The sequence below is a fragment of the Alosa pseudoharengus genome, unplaced genomic scaffold (genome assembly GCF_046254945.1).
Source record: "Alosa pseudoharengus isolate Yale_2024_CS ecotype anadromous, Long Island Sound unplaced genomic scaffold, YU_APseudo_1.1 YU_APseudo_1.1_scf_2, whole genome shotgun sequence".
In the NCBI taxonomy this organism is placed as follows: domain Eukaryota; kingdom Metazoa; phylum Chordata; class Actinopteri; order Clupeiformes; family Clupeidae; genus Alosa; species Alosa pseudoharengus.
The window spans coordinates 50401458-50427267 of record NW_027468663.1 but is presented as its reverse complement, the minus strand read 5'-3'; the positions used below and the strand labels follow the sequence as shown (position 1 = coordinate 50427267).

Here is a 25810-nt window from a genome sequence, read left to right as displayed (position 1 = left end):
AAGCCTTTCTTGTAACTGGCTACTTCATATTATAAAGCCAACATGTTTCGACCTAACTCAAAGGTCTTAATCAGGGCTTAGTATTCACAACTGAGGGCAGAGAGTCTTTCTGGATACATCATGTAAATGTTATGGAGTATCCTGGTCTAAATACCTGTTGAGCTATGGTGTTTACTCTATGGGGAGGGCACCATGGTGTGATGTGTACCTTTAGAAAAATGTATTAAGGTCCTGTATGACCTGATGTCACTAGGTGAGGCCTATGCCCTAAGTTGTGAATATTATGCCCTTATGAAGACCTCTGAGTTAGTTCGAAACATGTTGGCTTTTTAATATGACGTAGATTATCCATATATTTCAGGTTGGGAACGTGCGCACATCCAAATTAAGGTGCAGGAGCCCAAAGAGCAAGATCCAGTAACAGAGAAGGTCCGCACACTTGCTCTCCGTTTATTTTCTTTTATTTGACTTAAATCCCCATACACATGACGTTTCGAGCCCTTCGGCTCTTCATCAGACTTAGTAGATTATCCATATCCCTTCCCCACTGTCACATATTTGGAGTGCCTGGATTGATATCTTTCTTATAATGGACTGATCCCCCTTATCCAAGAGCACCCAATACCGTAGATACGTCTACAACTAGAGCTACCAGCCATCTTTTCTGAATAGATACATACATGTTATAAAAACCATTCACATTGAAGCAATTTTTTGTTTCCTGTCTAAATGTGTCCTTCCACTGCAGCTACTCCAAAGTATAATTTGAATGTTTTAAGGATGAATGTATCCATTCTGAAACCTTTTGTAAACCCAGTATAAAAATGCACTGAAATGTTTACCATTCTATAAGGGGATGGGGATATAGATGACATTATAAATGTGGAAACACTTCTTTATCTTTGTATCCAATCATGATTTTTTTTTTCTTGTGCCAGTGCCAGACAATGCAGTCTTGTTCAGGTCATGGTCCTCACCTGGTTCTCCAATAAGACATGGACAAGGCTTGCACAAATGAAGAAAACACGTGGTCTCCCTGAAACCCTACGGGCTCCCCACTTCCTTTTCCATCTTCCAACTGTTTTTGTGGTCGCTCGCTCGCCGTGTGCAGGCTCTGCGCTAGAATAGAGACACCCACCCTTACTTCAGCTCCTTTGAAAGCGAATGCGAACTTCAACGGGAGAGAGTATACACGTCACCTAAATAGAAGTTTAGTTTTTAATTATAGCCTAGTATTTCTGTAGGTATCCATTTACTCCCTATTCTTCCAGGCTCCCCTTTTTCAAGTCCGGGAGGTCAAAGAAAGCGAATGCTTCAGGTGGGTGGCTGGCATCCATCTGTTTCCCCCTAAGTTTTTGGGACATTTTCTAAGGTGTGCCACTGCATGAACAAGGAGACAGTGGTCTGAGAGTGTATCTGCGCTCTTGTGACACTCTTGAGCCAATGCTATTGCTATGCAATAGATGTGACGACGGACCCAAGTGTCGCTCAGAAACGGTGCATCTCTGTGAAACACGATGAAAGGTAAGGGGTGACGCTGTTTATAAAATTATGCCAGTATCACTTACATTTTGAAAACAGGACTGAAAGTGCCTCACAACTCTGTTCAAACTAGTAGGTTTGTCAATGGAATACTCTTTTCTTTCTCTTGAGACATGAGTACAACTCCTGTGTGTGTGTAACATCTGGATGCGATTAAACGCTCGTGGGACAAGGTTGTGGAATTGTTTGCATTTTTAATGGAGCTAGAAGACATTTTGAGGAAGAGAAGTTTAAAGGAACAAGTTAGCTTGTGCATAACAATTCTGGATTAAAAATGTTTGTGTTACTCCAAACATTTTTGCATTTGGAATTATTACCAAATGTCCGTATTGATATGCTCTGAAAACTTAATTCTAGCCTAACCTACCTTGCAGTTGCTTACGCCTATTGTTAAATTGAACGTGCTTGTTCGCCGAAATATTTGTAACCGCGGAGTAGGCCTACGAGGCTATTTGAAATGCTTCGATACCGTTAGTTGTAGGATGAATTCAGAGAGACCAGAAGCGTAAGAGGTGCATGCGAAGGGCCGGGAAATATTGAGTCAGGATTATATAATTAAAAGAAAAGCTCCACTGTATTCACGACCTCTGATGCAAGTCTCGAAGATGCTGACACTGACATTTCCAAGTGAAGTTCGTCTGGTACAATTGGTCGATAGAAAAGTAGCCTTGTGCTAAAAGAGCCATGATCTGACCTGAAACCTGAAGCCAAAAAGTGCATAATTTCCAAGCAAACTTTGATAGGTAGGGCGTAATGTTATCGAAAAATCCACGTGTAGACCTAAAGAGTTAAGTGTTAACCCCCACGCATGAAGATGAGACGACAGTGGAATTCGATTATTTCCATGTGGCATTCCAAGAAGGCTGACTTGGGTTGTGTTGTCCATTTTTAAGGAGTTGACAAACGAATAACATTCCCATCGCTCTGAAGTAAAAATATTATTGTGTGACCTAAATGGAAAGAATGTAATACTTTTCAAAATAACGCGTCACCCGACAACACACAGATATGTTGAGTTTGTCTTCTTCCATAATGTTGGTAGATGTAGGCCTATGACTATGCTGCCATCTGGTGGAAAATGAAGTGTTTTTTTTACCCAAGAAACATGGAATTTTAGCAAGTATTAAAATACCTTTACATTGAAATGGCACATTATACAGTAGGCCTATTTATTTGCTTCAAGTGTGATTCCTGCCTCAAAAAGTTCTCATTTTGTTATTTTTAATACTTTTAGATGATATGCACATAAAGTTCAACAAAGACAAAACATTTAACTAAGTGTATCCCCTTGTGATTATCAGATGAGCATTCGCATACAGATGCGGTTGTAAATATTTGCCAGATAAAGTCATTTCTAACTTAGGAAAGAAGACAAAGAGCCTTGAAATGTCATTTGTCACCCAGGGATGAGTGCTGGAATAGGACTACCAAAATTAGTTTCAGATGGAGAACTACATTTAGTCAGCATTTCTTGTTTAAATTGCTCTCAAATGAGAGCAAATAATCTGTCTAAGATTATGATATTAGGATATATCAAAAAGAAAAGATATAGTTGTATATTTTTAGCAGTTGGAATTATGCATATATATCAGTAGAACAATATTTTAAGGCATGTCATAGGTCACCATGTAGCCTATAACCTACCTTGATAAGGATAGGCTTTATTAGTTACAGTAGTACAGTACTGAAAGTTGATTTCAAATGTTATGTTGGTGTACCCTCCAGTTCCCCTATACAGAAATGCATCTTGGTTGTACAACTGCTTGATGGCTTGATGGTTAATATGAATAGATCCTGTGACAAAAGCAACCTGGGAGTTAGTGCCTTGTTTAGAATTTTCCTGAAGAAATCTCTAAAGTACAGATTCTTCTCAAAAGATCAAGATGGAAAGATTACAGACTCCATGAACAGAGCCAAATGGTGGGGAGAGAGAGTCCTGATTAATGCTAACATTATCCCTCCATTCCTTGGCCTTGGATCTCAACAAGCTCCTCAGAGCGCCTACAATTTCCATTTCCAGAATCTTGCTGTTTGTTCTCGGTTGAGATGAACCTTAGAGCTTGTCTAGTTGGTGGGACAGCAAGACCCCAGAGGTCGGTCACTGTTGGGGTTCTCTCTGGTGCCGTGTACCCCCTCGGTTTAGTATTGGGGAGGGGGCTTGTATTGGCCTGGAACTTGAGAAACATGTGTGCTCTCTTTATTTTCTCTGGCCACGGACAATGACACATAAAACCTCCTGAAGTCACCCCTGTCCTTTCCCATGAGCTGCCTAGCCACATGAAAGGCGCCTATTGGCTGCCAGCGAGGCCAAGAGATGGAGTCCCAAAAAGCAAGGAGCCTTGCTTTTCCTACAGAGGATGTGGTGATGCTGTGGTTTCGTTAACCTGCAGAGGGACAATGTCCACTCTTCTTAGTGTTATTTTGATCTGCAGAACTGTTACAAGCGACCACATGCGCGAACAAAGAATTATGACCTCTGAATAATAACATCCTGTACCATATATTTTGATAGTTTCCAGACTGCTGGCACCAACTGAAGACTCTGAAAACTTGCCCTGCAGTTAAACAACTCTTAAGTGAGATTGTAAAATCACAGTATTGATTTTTGACCATCTCTAGTCCCCAGTTCTTAAAATGATCCACAATACAGAGTTGCTTTCCATTCAAAAAGTTATTATATGTCTTATATAACATGTGCTATTACAAACAATATTACTCAAATGTTTGCAAATTCGCAAAGACCATCTACTTTTAGTAAGTAAGTAAGTCCCTATTTATATAGCATATTTTTTATGCACAGAGTGCAACCCAAAGTGCTCCAATGTATTTATTAAGGTATCTAACATGCCTGTTACTGTCATCATTTTTACAGACGACTTTGCAGATGAGGAGGAAGTGCAGTCTTTTGGCTACAAGAGGTTTGGTGAGTAAACAGCTACGCAGACTGGGGACACAAAAGCACTTAAGCAGTATTGTTGATGACAACATATTGAACTTGTTAGGAGAAAAAACAAAAGATTTATTATTCCAAAAGGGTAGAACAAGCTAAAAGTAGCAAGAGGTCATGTCCTGACCACCATTGCAGCTGTTTGAAGGAGCACATGCTAACATCATCAGGGAGATAAGTGCGCCAAAGAATGAAGAAGGGATTTTACTCATGCATTTCTCTCTCCTGCTTTGTTTTGAATTCACCTCTAGCATTGTTCAGTGTGCGTTTACAACACTGACAGATTTATCTGCTGTGTGTGCGTGCCTATAACTTGAATTTACATCAAAGCAGTATGAAGTGCTTCTTTTGCCAGAGGTCTTAACACACACACTCAAGGGCCCAGGCCCTATTTGTCTCACCATGATGAAGAGTTGAAGCGCTGCAGTTTGCAGACTGTAGTCTGAATGAAGGCTTATCTTCAGACTGATCTCTCTAAGTCAGTGCTCTGTCCCACAGATAGCTGAAGCTGATTGTTTGGGCTAATCCTGGTTCTGGACAAAGTAACACCTGGCAAATGTGAAGAGTCTGATCCAATGAGACAGGCTTTAGCTTCAGCCAACTAGCTGCCTTGAGGTTGAACTTGTGAAGCAGAAAGCCATCCACAAATCTCTGTTTAAAACTGTTTCCTTATATGAAATTTCACACTCTGATGTTTTTCACACATCATTTGAATATCCTAGATTTTTTCACACACACACACACACACACACACACACACACACACACACACACACACACACACTGAATGGAATGAAGCGTCACTATGGCTTAACCAAACAAAATGTATGGTGGAAGCATACAACAGTTCAAAAATTCAAAAAGAACCATAAAAATATTCTGAGGTTTCTATAGCCCAATCATTAGTTTGGGGGTAACAATGCCATTGTCATTGACATTCCTGGTCAGTGAACAACAATAGTGGCCATTTCTGTACTTTTCTGAACTGTTTTCTGTTTGACTGAAAACTAAAACCACCAAACCAAAATCAACAGCTAAGTGAAAAAGGAAAGCAACACATGGCTTTGCTCATGTTTTAACTCAGCTTATTACAATACATGTGCCTGTTCTGCATGGATCCATGTTTTTTTTCTTTCTTTCCATATGGCCTGTTGACGTGCTCTGCTGAAATAGGGTGCAGGGTCCCTCTTGGTGTGCAGTTCTCCTAAGACTGAATTCATACAGTACCATGGCTGTGTGTGGCGCTTGATTATTTTTTATTTTGTTATTTTTCTTAAAAGGCATTCAGAGTTGTGCTCATTCATGTCAACCCAGATCATAGTGAAGTTCCACAGAAGGAATGTTCATACACTGGCGCAAAACACACCGACGGTCACCATTCAGAACGTCTTCTCAAAATAAAGACTTGTCTTTATCACTAGGTCTGTCATCCATGGCACAACAGCAATAATCACAACCGCGTGTCTGGAAACACCTGTCATGCAAGCGCCTTAAAAACCCTGTCAACTAGTGGTGTGGACATGTACACACCCTTCATTTGCTCAGAGAGCACGTCAGGCAGCACCTCATTCACCTCGCACGTAACTGGCACTGCCTCCTCGCACATGCTCTGCACGATAGAAGAAGTCATGAGAGATCGCACCTCCGGGTTCTCCGATAGGTACGTTCCGCGAGTGAGGATATCACCGTTGTGCAGTGAGAGCTGCGGCTTTGTTCCCCAGCAGTGAAGAAGTGGGCTGAGTGTGAGCGGATGAAGTCCATTTGGTGGGAAGACGAAGGGAGGGCCCAGTCTCAGGAGAGGCCAGATCTTGGAGGCCCAGCTGAGTCAGCACAGAGGCTGTGCGGAGAGGAAGTGGTGAGGCGAGGGGCGACTGCCCGAAGGGTGGGTACCCTGCCAGTGGAAACAAGGTGTCCCATAGCACCTCTCGACTGCTACCCCCCTCCCACCACCACCACTACTACGCATGGTGTTGTGCAGGGCTATGAGAAAGTGGAATGGAAAAATTCAAATCCTGTTCTACTCAGGCAAAAAAAAAAAAATCATACAAAAAAAAAAAAAATCAAGGGAACTCTGGACAAACCTGTCATTCTAGTCAGCTCTTTTAGTTTTCCAGATTTCACAGTGTGCTCTGAGTTTAAAGTCTCACCACTGTGCCTGGCACGGAGAGGCTATAAGCAAGTGGATTTTGTGGTCGGGGGAGCTGGAACAGAGTGTACCTTTACAGCGTTTGGCTCCGGGGGTCTCGGCAAGTTTGATTGGAAAATGATTACAAAATGATTAGCAGATGAACGTGTGTGGGTGGAAGGCGTTAGCCGCAGGCCTTGTGATGGCCAGATAGGGGTTTGTGTTCTCTGGGGGGTTCTGTTCCAGGCGACATCTCGGAGGCAGCTCTTGCACCGCGCTGCCATTTTCAGTCCGCCAGGGTCTGCCAGCAGAGACGCTTGTCTCTATGGTTTGCCAGTTAGACAAACAGCAAGTGGTTTTAATTTGAGACAAGTTTATTACTGGAGGAGAATGTTTTCAGAATGCTTATTGTACCACCCCCGGGCTCTTCATGCACTTTTGTGCTCAATCGTTCCGATGAAATACTACATGCTTGTGTTTTCATATTGAGGGGAGACATGGGGAGATAGATTAAGAAGGAAAAAGATAGAGGAGAAAGACAGGCAGACAGAGAAAGAGAACATGAGCAGAACATTCGTTTATCTCAAATGCCACCATGGTCCCCCAGGTTAAGCTCCCCATCTGTCTGAAGGGCTCTTTAGCCTTATCTGGGCCATCTGTCTTAATGATCAGGAGAGTGGTACTGGCGGGTCTGGGAGAGGACAGGGTGTTCTTTATGAACACAGATCCAGGCCCAGCCAGGGCACAAATCACAGCATCCCAGCAGGAGGTTTGCCGAGCAGACCATGAAGATTCTGGGGAGAATGTTAGAGGGAATGGCCAGGGTCAGAGCCAGGTCAAACTGGTGGAATTTGAGTCCTTAAAAGCCCATTTGAGCCAATGAGTGAAGGCTCATGAAAAAAGGGAGGGGAGGGGGAAACAAATATTAGCCCCAACAAACAGATGTTTGGATCCTGGCTAAAGCAGGGCTTCACGCTAACAACCGTAGGCTTTTCAGAAGACCTGAAAGTATGCAGGCTCAAAAGCAACAGGCCGCGCAGATTCGTGCCGATGACCAGCTCTCTAACATCTGGCCACTTGACCAGAGAGAGAAGGCTCTGGTCACAGATACGGCTGAAGAGGGATCAGTTACACTAGTAGGTGGTCGTAATGCATCAGAGGCAACCCAAACGTCACTAAACATCTCACGTTAAGCTCACATCGGACGAGTATAAATACAGGCCATAAAGCGCCCCCATCTGTAACCCAGTATGGACGTCGAGGATTACCCGGGCCGCCACCGGCTTGCCGGGCCACTGCAGTGTGGGGTGAAGGCAGTGTTTCCTTGACCGTTCCTCCACCGTGCATGCTCCCCCCCCTCCAGGGGATACTCTCACCCACAAACATCACCCCTGTAACAAGGCGTCATGCGATAGGGTGTCTTGCTCGCATGATGGATGTCCCGAGCACCTCTCCTGCTCAGCAGGACTTGGCTCCGGTTCAAGAACAACACACATGTTAGTGATGGAGCTAGGGCCTTTTTCTTTTTCGGCCGTACCAATAAAAGGCTGCCCCGAAAGTGCTGCACTGTGTCTGATATATTAATGAAAGTCTTTTGGCACACGAGACGTCCAAAATCAACTCTCTGCTTCCTGTGCTGAAAAAAAAAAAAAAAACGGAGCAAAAGAAAGATGCGTATATGTATTTTTTCTTCCCTCTGCGCACTGCTCTGATTCAAAGCCCCTGCTGGTGATCACATTTTCGGAGCTGGCCAGCACAGAGGCATGGTGCCTTTGTCTCTGAAGCTTTGATTATTTTGGCTGTCAGTCAGGAGGCCTCACAGTATTTTTCTAGCTCGTGTTTTGTTTTTTCCCTATTGAAAGAGAAGTACATTAATGGAGGTGCAAGAGTGCGGAGAATAATTAGACCACACTCACGGTTTGTTTGTTCAGCTTTTGGAAGATCTACACAGTATGCATATCACCAGCATTTCATTTGTCAGGCCGCTCACTCGCATGCCTAGATACATAGCAGACTGCAAGTCCAACGCTGGTCATTATCTTCACCACGTTCATTTGATATCCATTGACACCCCCCGAGTTCAAATGTCTGTAAGCCAGAGAGAGAGAATAATCAGACCTAAGCTTCAGTCACTAATTTTATGTAGTTCTATCAAGACATTTGCGTTTGCGTGCCCGAGTTAGATAAGGGAAGTCTTTATCTCTGCATCAGTGAATGGAGCTGGCCAGGGCTCTTGATTGGCCTCTTGTGGCTGTGCTTGTAATGATTTATTAAAGTGTCCCACTGTTTACATTAAGACTAAACTCCCTGTTAGTAATGTGGCTTTCTTATTTACATTCCAGTGACATCCAAAGCCCAGATGGAAAGGTTTTTTTTTACTCTTCTCTTTTTCTGTACAGTCATCATTGGTGGTGTTTGTAAATTGAGATGGACATGGGCACTAGGGCTGGTAGATTAGCATGGTGCTCTGCCGCCAAGCTCTCGGTTTGGAGTCCTGTCTGTCTGTCTGTCTGTCTGAGGGAGAAGGGGAGAGGGAGAGAGAGAGAGAGAGGCTTAAGTCCTGTGGTTTTATTGGCTGCACGAGGTGATGATGCCTGTGAGTGCTCTCTGGTGGCTCTGGCTTTTGTCAGGGTGGGCCTCTTCTACTCTCTCTCCCTCTCTCGCTCTCTCTCTCTCGCTCCATCTCCATCTTTCTCCATCTCTCCGTCTTCCTCTCGAAGACAGACCTCCAGCGAGATGGCTATTGATTGCGTCGGAACTCCGTCTCTGCGGTGGTGGGCCACCCACCAGCTGAGGCTCTGTTAGCCGCAACACAGCCCCGCTCTGGCCCACAGCAGCTGGACCAAACACTGCCAGGCTGCGGCCAGCAAGAGGCCTCAAGGACTCCAAACACTATTGGTGGTTTTTAGGCTTAGATGTCAACAATGTATTGTGGAACTGGAACATATACACTTCTATTTTTGATTTTTTTTTGGTCCCTGTAAAAAAAATTTATTTTCCGCAGCTGCTTTTTGGTTGCTGCAAGCAGCAGTGCTGTTTCCATTTGACTCGTGTGTAGAAACAACATTCATTTCAGTAATCGCACACCGCCGCCATGGTGTTTGTGTTCTTTAGTGTTTATGTGCAGTCGGGGAGAGGGCTGATGCAGCTTAGGGCAAATCCTCCTTCTCCACAGCACCAAACTTGAGACAAATAAAACAAATTTAGTTGAGAATAGCAGCCATGGTAACCCAAAGCCTGCCAGTGTTTTTTATTTTTTTTATTTTTTGTTCTGTGGTGATGGTTGTGGGGGTGTGAGGGATACATGAAAGTGCTTCAATTCAAAGTGACTCATGGTTAGCAGCTCCAGCGCTCTTACTGTAACAGGCCTGACCCTTTTGTGTTCCTGGTATGTGTTGGGCCAAGCCAAGCTGCAGGGTGTTAAACCAGATGTGGAAAACTGATCACTTAACGGTTACTTAACAAAGCATGATTTACTCCTATTAGTGAGCCCTCAGAGCTAGCTCATGCAACAGACGCCCCCTATTGTTGTCCTCTCTTGTGTAACGAAGCAAGAATGACTTGAACCCAAAATGCTCCCTTTCGGTGAGGTAAGTTGAATTTTTCTTTGACTCAGTGTCAAAAATGAACTTTTACCCCCGACTCTGCAGAAGTGTGGCCTTCCTTTCTTGCTTCGTAAGCTGTTGATGCTGGACTGACATAGCATGCTCTGGAAGGAGACCAGGTGCGGGCTTACAGTATTTGTATTTTGTCCAGTTTGAACGAAAGGAGCACATAGCTGGATGAAGCCTTTTAGTCCTCCCAGTGGAACCTGTGTAATTACGCCAGTATGCAACCCCCCCCCCCCACCCCCCGGCCTCATCAGCTCTCTAGTATGAGGTACCGTAGCCTCATTTATGTGTGTGTGTGTGTGTGTGTGGGGGGGGGGGATGCATGTGTTCCTGCTTTCCTGGAAATGACCTCACTCTATACATGCCAGCCCTGAAAACACGCCGGGGTGGAGCCACTGCTGGCCCTGTTTCCTGCAGGCCAATAAAGTGAGTTTATGGCCCCGCGCACTGTTGTTCACAGTGCATGGAACGTGAATGATGGTGGCACGGCAGAGGATTTCTCATCGAGCAAACTCTCCCCGCCGAGGCCCTCGCTGCCTTCACCACGACGGGGAGAAACGCACGGGGGGCCTGGGGGTGCGTGGGCTGGAACGGGCGCCACGGCAGCACTGCCAAGCTGATCCCCTGCGCACTCTTTTGTTAGCGGTCGAGCATGGGGGTGTCATCAGCCGTCATCACATATTGCCGTTGCCAGTTATGTCTCTCTTTCTTTCTCTCTCTCTCTCTGGAGCCATTGAGGTCTCCAGCGATGACGAAAGCGCTGAGCTAGGCCATTGCAGAGTCTCCAGGGCCTGGTCCTGGCATCCAGGCTGGTGCTAATGAGGGTATGAACTTCTCTGATCTGCCCCCTCACCCCCCCCCCCCCCCCCCTCTCTTTCTCTATCGGCCAAAGTCAAAGAGGTCAAGATACAGGGGTCATGTGCTTACTCAACATCTCTCTCTAGCCTGGGCTGCGTTCAAATGCTTATCAGTAATGCACTCGAAGGACATCTGTTTGCGACTGGTAGTACTTGAGTATGACATAAGTGATAGCTAATAGTGGTATGTGGTTGTGTGTGTGCGTGTGCATGTTTGAGTGTTTGAAGAGTTTGTGTGTGTGTGTGTGTGTGTGTGTGTGTGTGTGTGTGTGTTTGTGTGCTTGCATGCACACTATTTGTTTGTATGTTTAGGTGTGTGTGCATGTGTTTATGTGTCTGTGTGTGTTTTATGCATCCCACTGTCAAGTCCGACTGTGCACCTCCGACTCTGTTGATGCAGGTGCTTGGAGAGCAGCGTTTAGCAACTGTGTTGTTTTGCAGTGTGTTGTCAACGTTGTGTGCTGTGTGAAATGGGCTCTTGAGTTGTGTTTGGGATTAATTTGGAATGTTCATTGTGTAACTGGCAAAGTATGTTTATTAGTGATCGTCATCAACAGCTCTGTGGGAGGCCTACTCCACACAAAGCTATGTGTGTAATCTGTGTGTACATTTGAAGCACTGCAGAGGATGTACACAGCCACATATAACAGTGTCATGTTTATGTGGATCATTCTAAATGTTTATGTATCTTGTCAATGCTCTTACCTTGTGTAGCCTCTATTCAGAGTGACATGTTTGTCCAACTTTGTGTATGTTTGTGCTTCACTTCTGCAGTCATAGCAACATAGAGAAAGTGTTCTGGTAGCTGCTGGTTGATTGCCACCCTCTCTCTCTCTCTCTCTCTCTCTCTCTCTCTCTCTCTCTCTCTCTCTCTCTCTCTCTCTCCTTCTGTCTGTCTTTTGCCAGATTTAGACAAATGATCCATTTGGTGCTTTTTGTCTTAAGATAACACAGGGCAGATGGATCCTGGAGAGACACACAGTCCCCCTCCACTATGACTGCATCATATGTGGCCTCTTTGTCTGTCCAAACGGTTGTATCTGACACCAAGAGTCTTACAGAACCTCGCTCACTTGAATGCCTGACGCCTGACACCGAATGCGTTTATCTCCCTTCCAAATGAACAAAGGCACTTTCAGCTGTCATGGTGCTGTTGTGGGTTCTCTGTGGATGGCCTGTCATGAACCCAAGAACTTTTAGCCGTCTGATTCATTCAAATAGATTCCTAACACAAAACATTTTTTTAAGACTTCTTTCAATCTCGTTTTTTTTTTTTTTTTGGCGCATGGCCTCCTCCATCACATCATGAAACAATTGTAGCCTAAAACAGGCCACACGTGGGCCGGTGACTGTGCCAGGGTCCCTATTGCTACACACACGAGAGGCGGCTTTTATTTTTCCCCATCCGCCTGATGTCACCAGGAATAGTTGGCTATGAGAGCGAGGGAGTGAGTGAGTGATGTTTGTGCAGTGGTGGTCTGACACGGTCCCACATCGGGGTTTGAATGAATACAAAAACGTTTTGTGGTGTTTAGCTGAAATGTTGAAAACAAAAAGTCCATGTTTTTCATTCCTATCCACTAAAGCCTGTGTTTTCTTATATGCAATATGGGTTTGAGACTTAAGACATAACACTAAGAAAAAGCAACAAGATTGCTCATTGGAGTAGTTCAGTTCTACTAGACTACAGGAATAGAAGTTTGAAGTGTGCTGGTTAGTTATTATGACCGCCGCGCAGCGAAGCGGCGGTCATATAGGTTTAGTCAGATTTTTTTTTTTTTTTTTTTTTTTTTCGCATGTCCAAATTTCCGTCAAGGATTCCCGGGACACTGAAAGACCGGGGTAGACGAAACTTGGTGGGCATGTAACCCCATATGGATAGCATGGAACCATCGTTTTTCGTTTTGATCTGTAGCCCCCCCGCTGGACTGCACCCCCGAAAGGAGGGTAGGACAGACACAGTTTTCTGTGAATATCTCGAGAACCGTAAGGTTTAGGAGGACCATTTTTTTTTGTATGTTGATCTCAAGGGGCCATGTCAACCCATTCCATAACCACTCATTTCATGTATAGCGCCACCTAGTTAAACAACAAAAAGTAAAAATGAGGTGTTGTAATCGCAGGTATCTGTGACCTAACATAGTCAAAACTGCACGAAATTGGAAGTGTAGGATCATTGTGACACCCTCTGAATGCACGCCAAGTTTTGTGGAATTCCGCTCATGAGGGGCCACACAATAAATTAATTTATGTTACTATACACCAACTGGCCTGTAGGTGGCCGGAGACAGTTTTCTGTGAATATCTCGAGAACCGTAGGGCCTAGGAGGTCCACCTTTTTTTTGTATTTTGGTCTTAAGGGGGCATGTCAACCCATCCCATTACCACTTATTTCATGTATAGCGCCACCTAGTTAAAAATTAAAAAGCAAAAAATTAGGTGTTTTCATCACAATATCTCTGGCTGACATGGTCAAAACTGCACGAAATTGAAAGTGTATGATCATTATGACACCCTCCGAATGCATGCCAAGTTTTGTGAACTTTCGTTCATAATTTATGTGTACATTTAGTGACCGTACACCAACAAGGATTCCCAGGACACTGAAAGACCGGGGTACACGAAACTTGGTGGGCATGTAACCCCACATGGATAGCATGGAACCATCGTTTTTCGTTTTGATCTGTAGCCCCCCCGCTGTACTGGACCCCCCGAAAGAAGGGTAGGGCAGACACAGTTTTCTGTGAATATCTTGAGAACCGTAGGGCCTAGGATGACCAATTGTGTCCGTATGTTTGCCTCCAGGGGTCATGTTAACCCATTCCATGTGCACACATGTGCATAAACAGATACACACGCACACACATACATTCACAGTAATCATACGTATGACACATACTCACACAGTAGACATATGTACGCATGCATGCACATGCACAAACACACATACGCAGGCAAACACACAAGCACGCACACACACACACACACACCCACACACATAAACATAAACGTGTACACGCACACATGCACACAATTCAAGAATTTCTCAGAATTATGAACAGGCAAGATGGGGGTGGGGTTGTATAAAATGAATTTTACATGTGAAATCTATGAACTAATCATGTTTTGGTACTTGTTGTCTAGCAGATACCAGTGAGAATTGAGTGTGGCTAATGCCATTTAGTGAGACAGTTAGAATCATATAGGCCTTTCAGCGTGATTTATTTTTGTGGAAAAAATGTGCTGGACTGGGCGGCGGTCATATTTTGTACCGCTCTGCGGTACATCTAGTTATTATTATTATTATTATTATTACATTACATTTAGCAGACACTTCTTGACCAGAGTTGACCTAGTTAGTAACAGATCCATCTAAGCTATTTATGGCTATGTTTTGAAGTGGTCTAGAACCCACTTGCTGAGTCAATGTGCATTTCCACATCTTTCCATATTACCACAAGCATTTAGCTTACTCAGCTTCTGAACTAGCTCAGAGCCTCCGTGGGAGACGACACACAGCATGCAAAAACAGGGCTACAATAGAAAGAAGTCTCCTGACTAGACACAAGGTCATGCGCGTTATTAGTGCCCCAAGCAACAGCGACCCCCTACCCCGTCTCCACAATCTCTGTTTTTTCTGCATGCTGAGGAAGTCATTTCTACAAAGGCCCCATTAACCAAAGCATTCCCCCAGCATCCAAATTGTAAAACGAGTTGACATTTTAGATGTTTGTTCTTGCATGCCTGGCATAGAGGGTGATGTATCAAATGTTCTCATACACTCTTTGATTTTCCCCCTCCTTAATAAGCACCAGATGGGCCAGGGACCATGCCTGTTTAAAGTGTCATAAACCTGTAAGCATGTGAAAAAAAAAGATGTTAGCCTTGCATGCTATCCGTGCTCAGCAGTTTTGCAGACAGGGTTTTAGGAATGTGTTGTAATGTGGCCGTTTGCCTCTGTGACCTGTCTACCCCTCTGGGAGTGCTCACTTGTTAACATTCCTTGGAGAAGTTGTTAATGGACGAGTTTGATTGGGCCCGTTAGGGTGAACTCTGTATGGGAGGTTGCATAGGGTGCTCGCGCTGCGTGTTACTCGTGTCACTGCGGCATCGCTCCATGAGGCACTCGAGGCTTTTCCCCGTATCCGCGGCTTATGTGGAGGTGCAACTGAATGAATGTTTTGGCAGCGTATGTGCCCTGTTTAATTTCACTCTGCTGCGTGAGCTCCCTGGGGAGAGGGTTTGTGTTTCTGTTCAACACGAGAGGGCGAAAAGGTCCTGTTGTTACTAAGCAACCCAGCTCATGAAAGGCCCTTGTGCTGATTTGTGCTGATACTGTGTCTCTGAACCCTGCTGGACTGTCCTGACTAATATCCACAGGCCTCGGATGCCAGGAAGGGTGTTTCATTTGCTTCTAGTTTATCTTCCACCACTGCTCAGGCCTCTCAGCTATTTGTGTTTGCATAGTCTTTGTCAGATCATCCTTCAAATCATCTCATCACTCCTCACTGATTGAACAGTCAAAATGGATGTATATGTTTTTCCATAGCTGTGCTTCATTAAACCCACTGCACTCTTCCTTAGTTTTTGCTCATTGGATTGTTTGTTCTGTTGAATGTTTTTGCAAGAAGTCATATAGTAGTTGCAGCTTTTGATGTAATTGGAACTTTTATAGTGTAATTACATCTGAGGTGGCCATAGATTTGAAACTATTTCCATGAAGTTGTAAACAGGGGGGATTTGTAGCTTTTCTGTCTGCGACTGTGTGTCTGTTTATTCGGTGTGTCAGCTTGGAGTAATGCATTGCACTTTTTCGTCTGTATGCGTTCAGAGACACTGTCTACAAGTCATCCAGACTTTTTTATGAGCAAAAACTGTCCCTTGGTTGCCATGGAAATTTCCACCACTGGCGGTTTGTCCTGGCCAGGCGAGAAAGGGTCTTATTCCAGGTACACGAAGAGACGAGGATGAAGAAAAAGCACAGAGGAGAAGTACAGGAATTTTCTTTGACCGACTTCCTGAGCTCCAAATGAAACACAGCTGTTTTACAGGCATCAGTGTTGGCCTCTGCTGAGCTGAGCTCCACTCCCCCCTGGCTGCTCACCCACTCACCCATCCCCACTCCCCTCACCCCACCCCCCACGAGCCCAGCAGAGCTCTCTCCCAACCCCATCTCAAAATAACACCCCACATCAGGCAATGTTGAAACATTTTTACACAATACACCCCCTTCCACCCCCCACCCCCTGTTGTGCATACCACCCACCTACCCACAAACACCCACCCACACACACACACACACATAACAAACAAATATTATTAGAACGGTCCTAACCACAAACAGATACTTTCCCAAAATCCCTCCATTCTATCCGTGTCCAAAACTCCGTCTATTCGCTCTCCATCTGTTCTGTTTTTTTTTATTTTTGTGTAGTCATGCGACAGTGAGTCAGTGAGTTGTGTTTCACCATAGCTCAGCTCCTTGGAGGCACAGGACCTGTTTATTTACTCGCGGGGAACTTCCTGGCCTCAGCCCAGCCACTGCAAGCTGGTTGACTGGGACACCCTGGCAGCATTCCACCCTTGCCGTTGTTCAACTCCATGCCTCATTGTAAAAGGTTGAGGTATGACCGTCCACGGCAGGAGACCACATGTGGATCTCTATGCAGGCTTTGTTTAATAGGTGAAGGCCATGAAATGTGTGTGTGTGTGTGTGTGTGTGTGTGTGTGTGAGAGAGAGAGAGAGAGAGAGAGAGAGAGAGAGAGAGAGAGAGTGTGAGATTCCTTTTAATTTTCTTACCTCTAATTAACTCTGAGGTTTAGTCAGTCGCATAGAACACATACATTGCCACACAGCATTGTCACATATAGAATAGATTTCACCTCTTGTTTTCTGAGAAGTTCTGCTCAAACACATTTCCTTTCTCAGAATTTTGAGTACACGGAAAGCTTCTGGCTAAGTGGATTTGATGACTACTCTCTGCTGCCAAGAAAACCTATGTTGGAGTTGTGCACCATGACAGCTGGCTGATGTGTTATATCTCAACCATTATGGGGAGTATGTGCTTGGGAACCAACATTTGCTGCTTATTGATTAGATAAATGGTCACTAGACCCACAAACTTGACCGTGAATGTAGGCCTGAAAAAAACAAAGCAAAAAACGTATGGGCCTCAACTGAAGTAAACAATTACATCAGCACACAAATCTGATAATGAAGCCAAATTGGTTGATTTTTTTAGCGATTAAAGTTCTCTCTCTCTCTCTCTCTCTCTCTCTCTCTCTCTCTTTTAGCTAGATGAAAGCACACTGTACTTAACATGTACAATTGCCCCGTAGCTTGAGGGCCACCCCTGCTTGTTTATGTCCTGTGTGTTTGGTTTTAAGCAGCATATAGATTAGTACCCCATGGTTTGGAGGTGGGTCTCTGAGCCCCCACATAGCTCCCCATGCTGACTAAGTTGGTGGAAACTAGGCTGCTGACTGCCCACCGCCAGTGTGATGACTATGGGGGGGGGGGGGGGCATGTTCCATGTCCGGGGCTATGGCTGAGCCCTTTGAGGTGACTTGACCACAGTGTTTACACAGATGTGAAGGGTCCAAGGAGGGGCTCCCCTTTCTGACCTGTCCCCTTCGATCCCCCTTTCTCCAACCCCCCATCTCTCCTGTGGCTTTCATTTGCGCCATGCTGGATACCATGACTGCCATAGCGGCCATCTGGTGATAAAGTCCCTGCAGCCTGATAAAGTTAGGTACGAGGAAGTCATGTGAGGATGTGATCCCAGCTGTGGAATGTCTGGCTCTCGTTCGGAAAGATAGTGGGGTCTGCTCGCGTTTGTTTACCAAATCCTAACCGAATTACCCACAGAGCCATGGGGGTACGTCTTTGCTCACTGCTGGATGGAGTCTCATTGGATTCAGCTGAAAGACATTTCAGTCCTGACCCGGAACAAAATGTCAGCCCCCAGGACCGTTCCAAGTTTTTCTCCTCACAAAACCGATTTTTCCATGCTCTCAGCCTTTTAAAAATAAACATTATTGAGTTTTTTTCCCTATTGTGCATCGCAGCGCTTTTGGCAAATCAAGGCTGCAACCACCTTTTGTGCGTAGTGTAGGAGTAATACATAACTGGCTCAGTTCAAGTAGATGCACTGAAGTCATGGATGTTGGATTACTCTGCCATCACCATAGAGATCCCCTTGACTAAGCAAAACAAGTGAAGGGCCCCTTTACCGGAATCCTTACACTATTTCACAAAAGAGAAGGAGAATGCTACTCAAAAGTGTGTAATTGCTGTTGCTATGTTGCCCCTCTGTCAAGTGCATTTTCAGCATGTTGTTTTGACTCTTCACACAATTGATAGCTGAAATGCAACTTAAGATACTAATAACAAAAAAATAAAAATAAAGACAAAGTTCCTGAATGTGTTTGTATGGGTGCTGTTTTGTTTTAGGAATCCAAGAAGGAACTGAATGCACTAAATGTAAAAATGACTGGGCCCTGAGGGCAGCGATTGCTCTTCTATACGTGCTGTGTGCTCTGCTTACCATCGCCGTAGCAGTGCTGGGATACAAAGGTAAGGAAAGATAACCTCACCCATCTATCTTTCTTTTCTTTGTCTCTTCTCTTATGCTCCCTACGTTATCAATGAATCTGTCCTTTCGACTTCAAAGTCAACAATGAGGAGAATGTAAGCAAGAGACTGTGGCAGAAATGTTCCAGTGATTCGTGAAATGTTATGTTTTGATAGCAGAAGGAGGATGTGCTGTATGTTTATCCTCCGGCAGCTGATATGTATCGGAGATGAACTCTGGTTTGTCAGCAGAAGTGCTTTCTTAATGTCCGATGTCCACCCACTCATCCCTCTGCCTGTTTGAGCCAGGACAGCCCACTCTCTTACAACATACAACAGAGTCACAAAGTATGTAATAACAATGGCACAGTAGGATGTATTTTGACTTTAAAGGCTAAGCACATACACTATATACGTCCTCTAGAATTACAACATGCAAACATGCTTCACATAACAACTGCATATGCATATGTGTTGCATTGTGTGCTTGAGCAGAAGAAGATTCTCAGTCTGAAACATATTTAGACAGTGGTGCATTCATCAGAAGGGAAGTCCACTCTCACACACTCTCTGTGATGTGATCACTTAACATTTCGACCAGGATTTCACTCTGTCTCTGAATCCATATGCTTTTGCCTAGAGATGATCAGCATTGAGCTCTGAGCTGAGCTCCACCGTCCACATCATGTCCTTGATTTAAATCCAACACACATGTTTCCAGTGGTTTCTGTAGGCCCTAATTTCTACCAGATGACCCAGTCAAACAGACTCAGTAAGCTCGGCATGGCAAACCCGCTGAAGTGCGGATTTTATGCCTTGGCAGCAATTTGTTGTCCCCAGGAACCACAGGTTGACTGACAAATGGGGCATCTGTCCAAGTGGTTTTGTGTAATCTGTTTTTTATGTGATCTGATGGTTGGCATATGCCCTTGTGTTCTCTGACTGAGAGCTGAGACGGGATTTTTCAGATCATCACTGTCATCCTTGATACCCTCGGCTTTAGAGGAACTAGTGAGCATGCTAACATTAGACACGAGGTATTAGCGCTACATGCAGTATATGTGTCATGGATAGGCAATCACTGGCATACATAAAATGTAGAAATAATAGACAAGGTGGTTATACATGACTGCTAATGGGTTGTGATTGCAATTGTGTAACTATGTATTGAGTTGGATTGTTTTGACCTGATTGTTTTCTACACTTCCAAATACCACTTACTTTGTATTATACAATGTGCTGTAATACTGAGAGAGAGGGGGGGGGGGCTGGGGGAGGTAGTCTCCCACTGTCTCTTCCCTAGGGGGAGGCTGAGCATCCAGTCTTTGAAATGGACCTCGGTGTTATGTTTCTCCTCACTGCATGTTATTATTGTTTTGTGTTTGGTTACACAAGTCTTGTCCAGAACAAAAACACTTGGGGCCTTGCTTGGATGTTTGTAATCACTGTCTGTATTTTCTAAAAAGATGTCAAAACAACAAAATGAGAGGACCAAGAGGAAATAGATTAGGGAATAAATCAGACTATTTGACATTTATTTAGACTTTGTGTAATGTCTTATAGAACATGATTGTCCGTAAGAGACTCTATCAAGGTACAGAAGGTGGCTTTAAGGTTCAGGAACGCCTGATATGTACAGTAGTGCATGCCTAAAGAGCTATTTTTAGTCTTGGGTCTTTGTGTTAGTAGAACCCAATACACTGATGTGCTAATCTTAGAATCAAAGTAAGAAACTCCACAGTTCTAGTGCCCTCTAGTGTTCATGTTATGGTGTGGTTATTTCCAATCAGTTAATAGCATACAGAAACATTTGTTCAGACGCATAGTGTCAGAGTTGAATCTTGCCTTGAACATTACAGCTGCAATCCATAAAAATAGAGCTGCTATCAGCAGAAAGGGCCTAAGAGCTGAAGTAACATTCCATCCTGTAGATTGCTTTGAGGTATGACTTCCATGTTGGCAGAAAAATGCATATAAAGCAGCGGTGGTGCCAGCAAGACTGGCGGGAATCACCACTGTGGGCTCAGGAGACAGGCAGACGGTCACAGACCCCTCAGGACCCACTCTGCATTCCAGAGGAAATTAAGTGTCGTCCATTTCCTGTGTGTGTGTGTGTGTGTGTGTGTGTGTGTGTGTGTGTCAGAGGTGTGTGCAAATGGACAAATCCTTTTCATTTTGGTATGAGCGCTTGCTCCTACTTTATTCTCCAACTATTTTGACTTAAATGATGATGCCTGTTCTCAGTGGTGGAAAGGATGGACAATGTCACAGAAGGCATGAAGAGCTACGGAGGGAAGATTACAGATGTGGAGACAGACCTAAAGAAACTGGGTGAATATAATCAAACTGTCTACATAACACTGATGTTTTACATGCCTACGGTTTGGAATGTTTTTTTTTTTTGTTTTTTTTTAAACAATCAAATGTGGTCTTTTTTTTTTTACCATTTTATTTATCCCCCAATCAGATGCCCAAACAGGTAAGAAATCTGAAAACGCCACCAGTGAATTAATGTCCTTTAAGTCGGACATTCAGATGTTGCAGCGCCAAGTGCATGACATTGCCAATAAGGCGAACATTAACCAGGCAGCTTTGGATGAACTACGGGAAGTGGGAGAGGACATGCATAGTGGCCACATCACCCTGCGGGGGCTGCTGGACAGCAATGCCAACACCATCCGCAGCGTGAACAGCACGCTGACCATGTACAGCACCCTGATCAACGGGCTGAAAGCGGACACGGAGCGTCTGCACTCGGGCTTGCTGGCCCAGACCACGGACCAGAGCCGCGCCTTGGTCAGCATCAGTGCCCTCAACATCACGCAGGCCCAGCAGCGGAACCTAATCGGCATCCTGCAGCGGTCGGTGGAGGACACCAGCCAGGCCGTGCAGAAGCTGAAGAACGACTACCAGGGCCTGCAGCAGACGGCCCGACAGGCCAAGGCCGACGCCGACTGGCTGAGGGAGAAGGTCCAGAACCTCCAAGTCCTGGCCGCCAATAACTCTGCCCTCGCACGATCCAACGGCGAGGCCCTGGATGACATGGGCTCACAACTCGGTACCTTGTCCGAGCAAGTGCAGAACTCCTCGTCTGTGTCTGAGGGTCACGACCAGAGCTTGCGCGAGCTCATGGACCGGCAGCGGGACCATGACAACGCCACTGCGGTCAAGTTCGACCGGCTGGAGGCACGCCTGGACGGCCTGGAGAGTGACATGGACCGTGTAACGGGCAACGTGAGCTTCACCACACAGCTGCTCGGCGCCATCAGCACGGATCTGAATGGCCTGAGGTCCTGCACCGAGACGGTCACCCGTCACTCGGACCTGCTGCTGGGGCTGAACAGCAGCGTGGCCGAAGCCAGGGCCGACGGCACCGAGCTCCGGACCCAGCAGGACGAGCTGGCGGCCAGGCTGGACAAGGAGGTGAGCAGTCTCTCCTTGGTCATGGAGGAGATGAAACTGGTGGACACCAAGCACTCGCAGATCATCACCAACTTCACCATTCTTCAAGGTGAGGAACGTGATGCCAGTTACGAGTATCTGAAATGTGTAATGTACATGTGAGATATAGTGGCATTTCAATAACTTTCATTTCATTCATTAAATTCATTTCATTAGTGTATTAAGCATACATATTTTTTTTTATTTCAGGGCCTCCTGGACCAAGGGGCCCTCGGGGTGATAAGGGACCCACAGGCCCAGCAGGAAAGCAAGGCCCTAAAGGTGACCCTGGGGACAAGGGAATGACAGGCGCACCCGGTGCCAAAGGAGAAAGAGGGTCCCCTGGACTTCCAGGGATACCAGGACTCAAAGGGTCGGCTGGATCCAGGGGATCGCCCGGATCCAAGGGTTCCAGAGGGTCAGGAGGTCGCGCTGGTCCACCTGGTGAGAAGGGTGAGCCGGGTGCACCGGGTCTGCCAGGGAGAGATGGACAGCCTGGCCCCCAGGGGCCACAAGGCCCACAGGGACCCCGGGGACCAGCTGGGGCTGAAGGTGCAGAAGGTCCACGCGGGCAGGTTGGCCCCATTGGCCCTCCTGGACCACCCGGGCTGCCAGGGTTACCTGGTCAGACAATAACAGGCCCGGTAGTACCGCAGCAAGTCAAGGCCCCAGAGCCCACGCCATTCCCTGGTAAGAGTAGAAATAGGACTGGTGATGATTATGTAGCTCTTCATTACAACACTCAAGTCACAGTGCTGTAGTAGTTTTGGGCTATTTAGTGCTAGATTACTTATACATGTGCACATTGATTCCAGGTATTCTACCTGTGACCTAGTATTTACAGCTGCATCAAAGGATTATTTAGAGTTCTATAACTCTCTCATGAACCTCAAGTTCTTCAACTTGCCTCATCCTCCTTATTACTTATGCAATCAAAGTAATGTGTGTATTGCTTAGCTCCACCTAATGTTCCACTTCTGCTCATTTTCTGATATTGTCTCAGAAAACACCAGGAATGCATTTGTTAAAGCATTTATTGAAAAAAGCATTTATTTACTTATTTATTATATTATTAATTCAAATGTATGTATTTATTTTTTCTTTTAAATGAGAGGGTTGCTATTACAACATCTCCACATTTGTTTGACTTCTTTTGTGCTACTGAATACACAAAAGTCACTTCAGAACAACCAAGTGTAAAAAGCATCTATTTTTGACAGGTTGCCCACTACAGTGGAGGAACTTCGGAGACCAATGCTACTATTTCTCATCTGGAGCAGAGAGACTAAATTTTGATGAAACAAAAGAACTCTGCAGTAACAAGTCAGCCACCATGCTCATTATTAATGACAACACTGAGCAGGTACACCAAAACTCAACATCAGATTGATGAATACATGATTTAATAATACGTTTATTTTAGAAGTATCAATAAGGTCTCTGACGTATGTAGACTCTTACACCATTGTGCAATAAACACACATTGTACCACATTTGGGCAATCATAAACATTTCATCTGTTTGCACACACACAACTGTAACATTGGTGATACTCTCTTTTAGCAATGGATACGAAAGCAAATTGTAGGGAAAGGCTACTTTTGGCTCGGCTTGACCGACAGCGAAGAAGAAAACATCTGGAGATGGGTTGATGGGAGCCTGCCAGCTTTCACGTGAGTTATTGAACATTATTGATATCAGATAGTACTGATCAGTGAGTTAACATTACTGATATCTGATCTGATAGTACTGATCAGTGAGTTAACATTACTGATATCTGATCTGACAGTACTGATCAGTGAGTTAACATTACTGATATCTGATCTGATAGTACTGATCAGTGAAAACAAGTTGCTTTATATAGCTTTCACGTGAGTTATTGAACATTACTGATATCTGATCTGATAGTACTGATCAGTGAAAACAAGTTGCTTTATATAGCTTTCACATGAGTTAACATTACTGATATCTGATCTGATAGTACTGATCAGTGAAATCAAGTTGCTTTATATAGCTTTCACGTGAGTTAACATTACTGATATCTGATCTGATAGTACTGATCAGTGAAAACAAGTTGCTTTATATAGCTGTATTGGATTGCAGTTGTTATTACCTTGGATTTGAGAAGGCGTGAATTCGGTTGTTCCATGGGCTATCCTGACATGTGATAATGACATTACATATACAAACATCTCCAGTGCACTCTGCATTGATATCATGTTTGTTGAATCTCATCTCCAGAAAATGGAAACCAGGCCAGCCTGACAACTGGAGCCATGGGCATGAGGAGGGAGAGGACTGCGCAGGGCTGATCCATGAAGCTAGTTGGAACGATTTCTTCTGCACTGACCGGATTGGCTTCATCTGTGAAAAGGGCATTGAGAGTAGGTTGTGTAAAATGATGGGGATAATAGCCTATGTTGTGGTGAACATCACTCAATATTATTGTCATGTGACACAGTGACAGAAACACAAATGCAGGCCTCTTTTTCTTTCTTTCTATATTCTCCCTCATCTTCTTCCTCTTATTGTTATTATTATTAAGGTAATATTTTAATAATTGGTTGCATAATTATTGGCATTGCAGGACTTATTTTGTTTTCATTTACTTTCCACAGCGGAAGTTCCCGTTTTATAGCATCTGTTCCAGAGTGAGGATGACATGGGATGTGGCAATTACAGAGACTGAATTCCCAAGATGTCTCTCATCACTTTCCTTCCAGAGCAAGTGCCAGTGTTACTGTGCCAAAAGACACTTTTAACCTGACAGACAGGATTGCGAGCACCTCAGCAAAACTCCTATATTTTTATATGTGCAGACAAAATGTATCATGCTGCCTGTCATAGGTACACTGACAACTGGTCATGTAAAATGTTCAATTCATTTTAAAAGATTTTTAAAGTGAAAGAAAGCTGAAATGTACTGTAATCATATGAGTGTAAATACTTTACAAACATACAGTCTATCCTATTTCATAGGTATATCATATTTAGCAATCAGGTTTCACACTCCTGTGCAATAATGAGGCTTTGCAGTGTATTTAATGACATACATAAAGCTAAGCTGTTGATGCCATAAGCTATAAACCACCATGATTTCAACAATATAAATGTGATCTAATCAAGATGAGCAGACTTGCTGTTCTGCTGAAAGTAGGCTACATTGTTGATTCTTTGGAATTCAAGATGACATATAGTGGCCAAAGTAGGCCTTTTAAAATAACCATATCTCCTGACACATTTACCTACAGGCTTATATGTCACCATACTGAAAGGTTGTTTGTTTAATCTTAAATATAGTTGTCATTTTCTCAATATTTTTCTATGTCTCTGATTTACAATATTTTGGTTTATGTAGCTCTAATTACTTTAGATAATATGGTATAATTTACCTTTTCAAACCCTTCCATAATGTTGGCCTCAGGTACATTTCTGTGTGCTTTAGAGTTGTCCTTTTGTCAGAAGTTAATCAGGTACAAATGGATGAATTCATTCTACATCAGTTTATAAATAAAATGAAAACTGGTCTGGTCCTTGTGTTTTTACATTAATTCGCCGAAACCCATCAAACAGAGTAGAAAATGGACGGATACTCAAGTTTTTATAGCCTAATAGCAGAGCCCGTTTATTAGACATTCTCTGCTAATAGTAATGCAATTGTGTAAGCTAATACTTTGGCTAAGTGAGGACTATGTCATATGATCAGTCACCTGA

At 44.4% G+C, this 25810-nt stretch overlaps 1 protein-coding gene across 1 annotated transcript; it reads left to right on the top strand.

Annotated features, from left to right (window-relative positions):
- The first annotated feature begins 1039 nt into the window (after positions 1–1039).
- Positions 1040–25629, top strand: colec12 (collectin sub-family member 12). Its single transcript, XM_076295408.1, has 10 exons — positions 1040–1524; positions 4415–4465; positions 18536–18658; positions 20900–20986; positions 21123–22166; positions 22307–22786; positions 23317–23459; positions 23660–23769; positions 24338–24480; positions 24715–25629. The coding sequence occupies exons 1-10, from the start codon at positions 1518–1520 to the stop codon at positions 24732–24734; spliced, it is 2208 nt and encodes a 735-aa protein (XP_076151523.1). The 5' UTR covers positions 1040–1517; the 3' UTR covers positions 24735–25629.
- Positions 25630–25810: the final 181 nt, after the last annotated feature.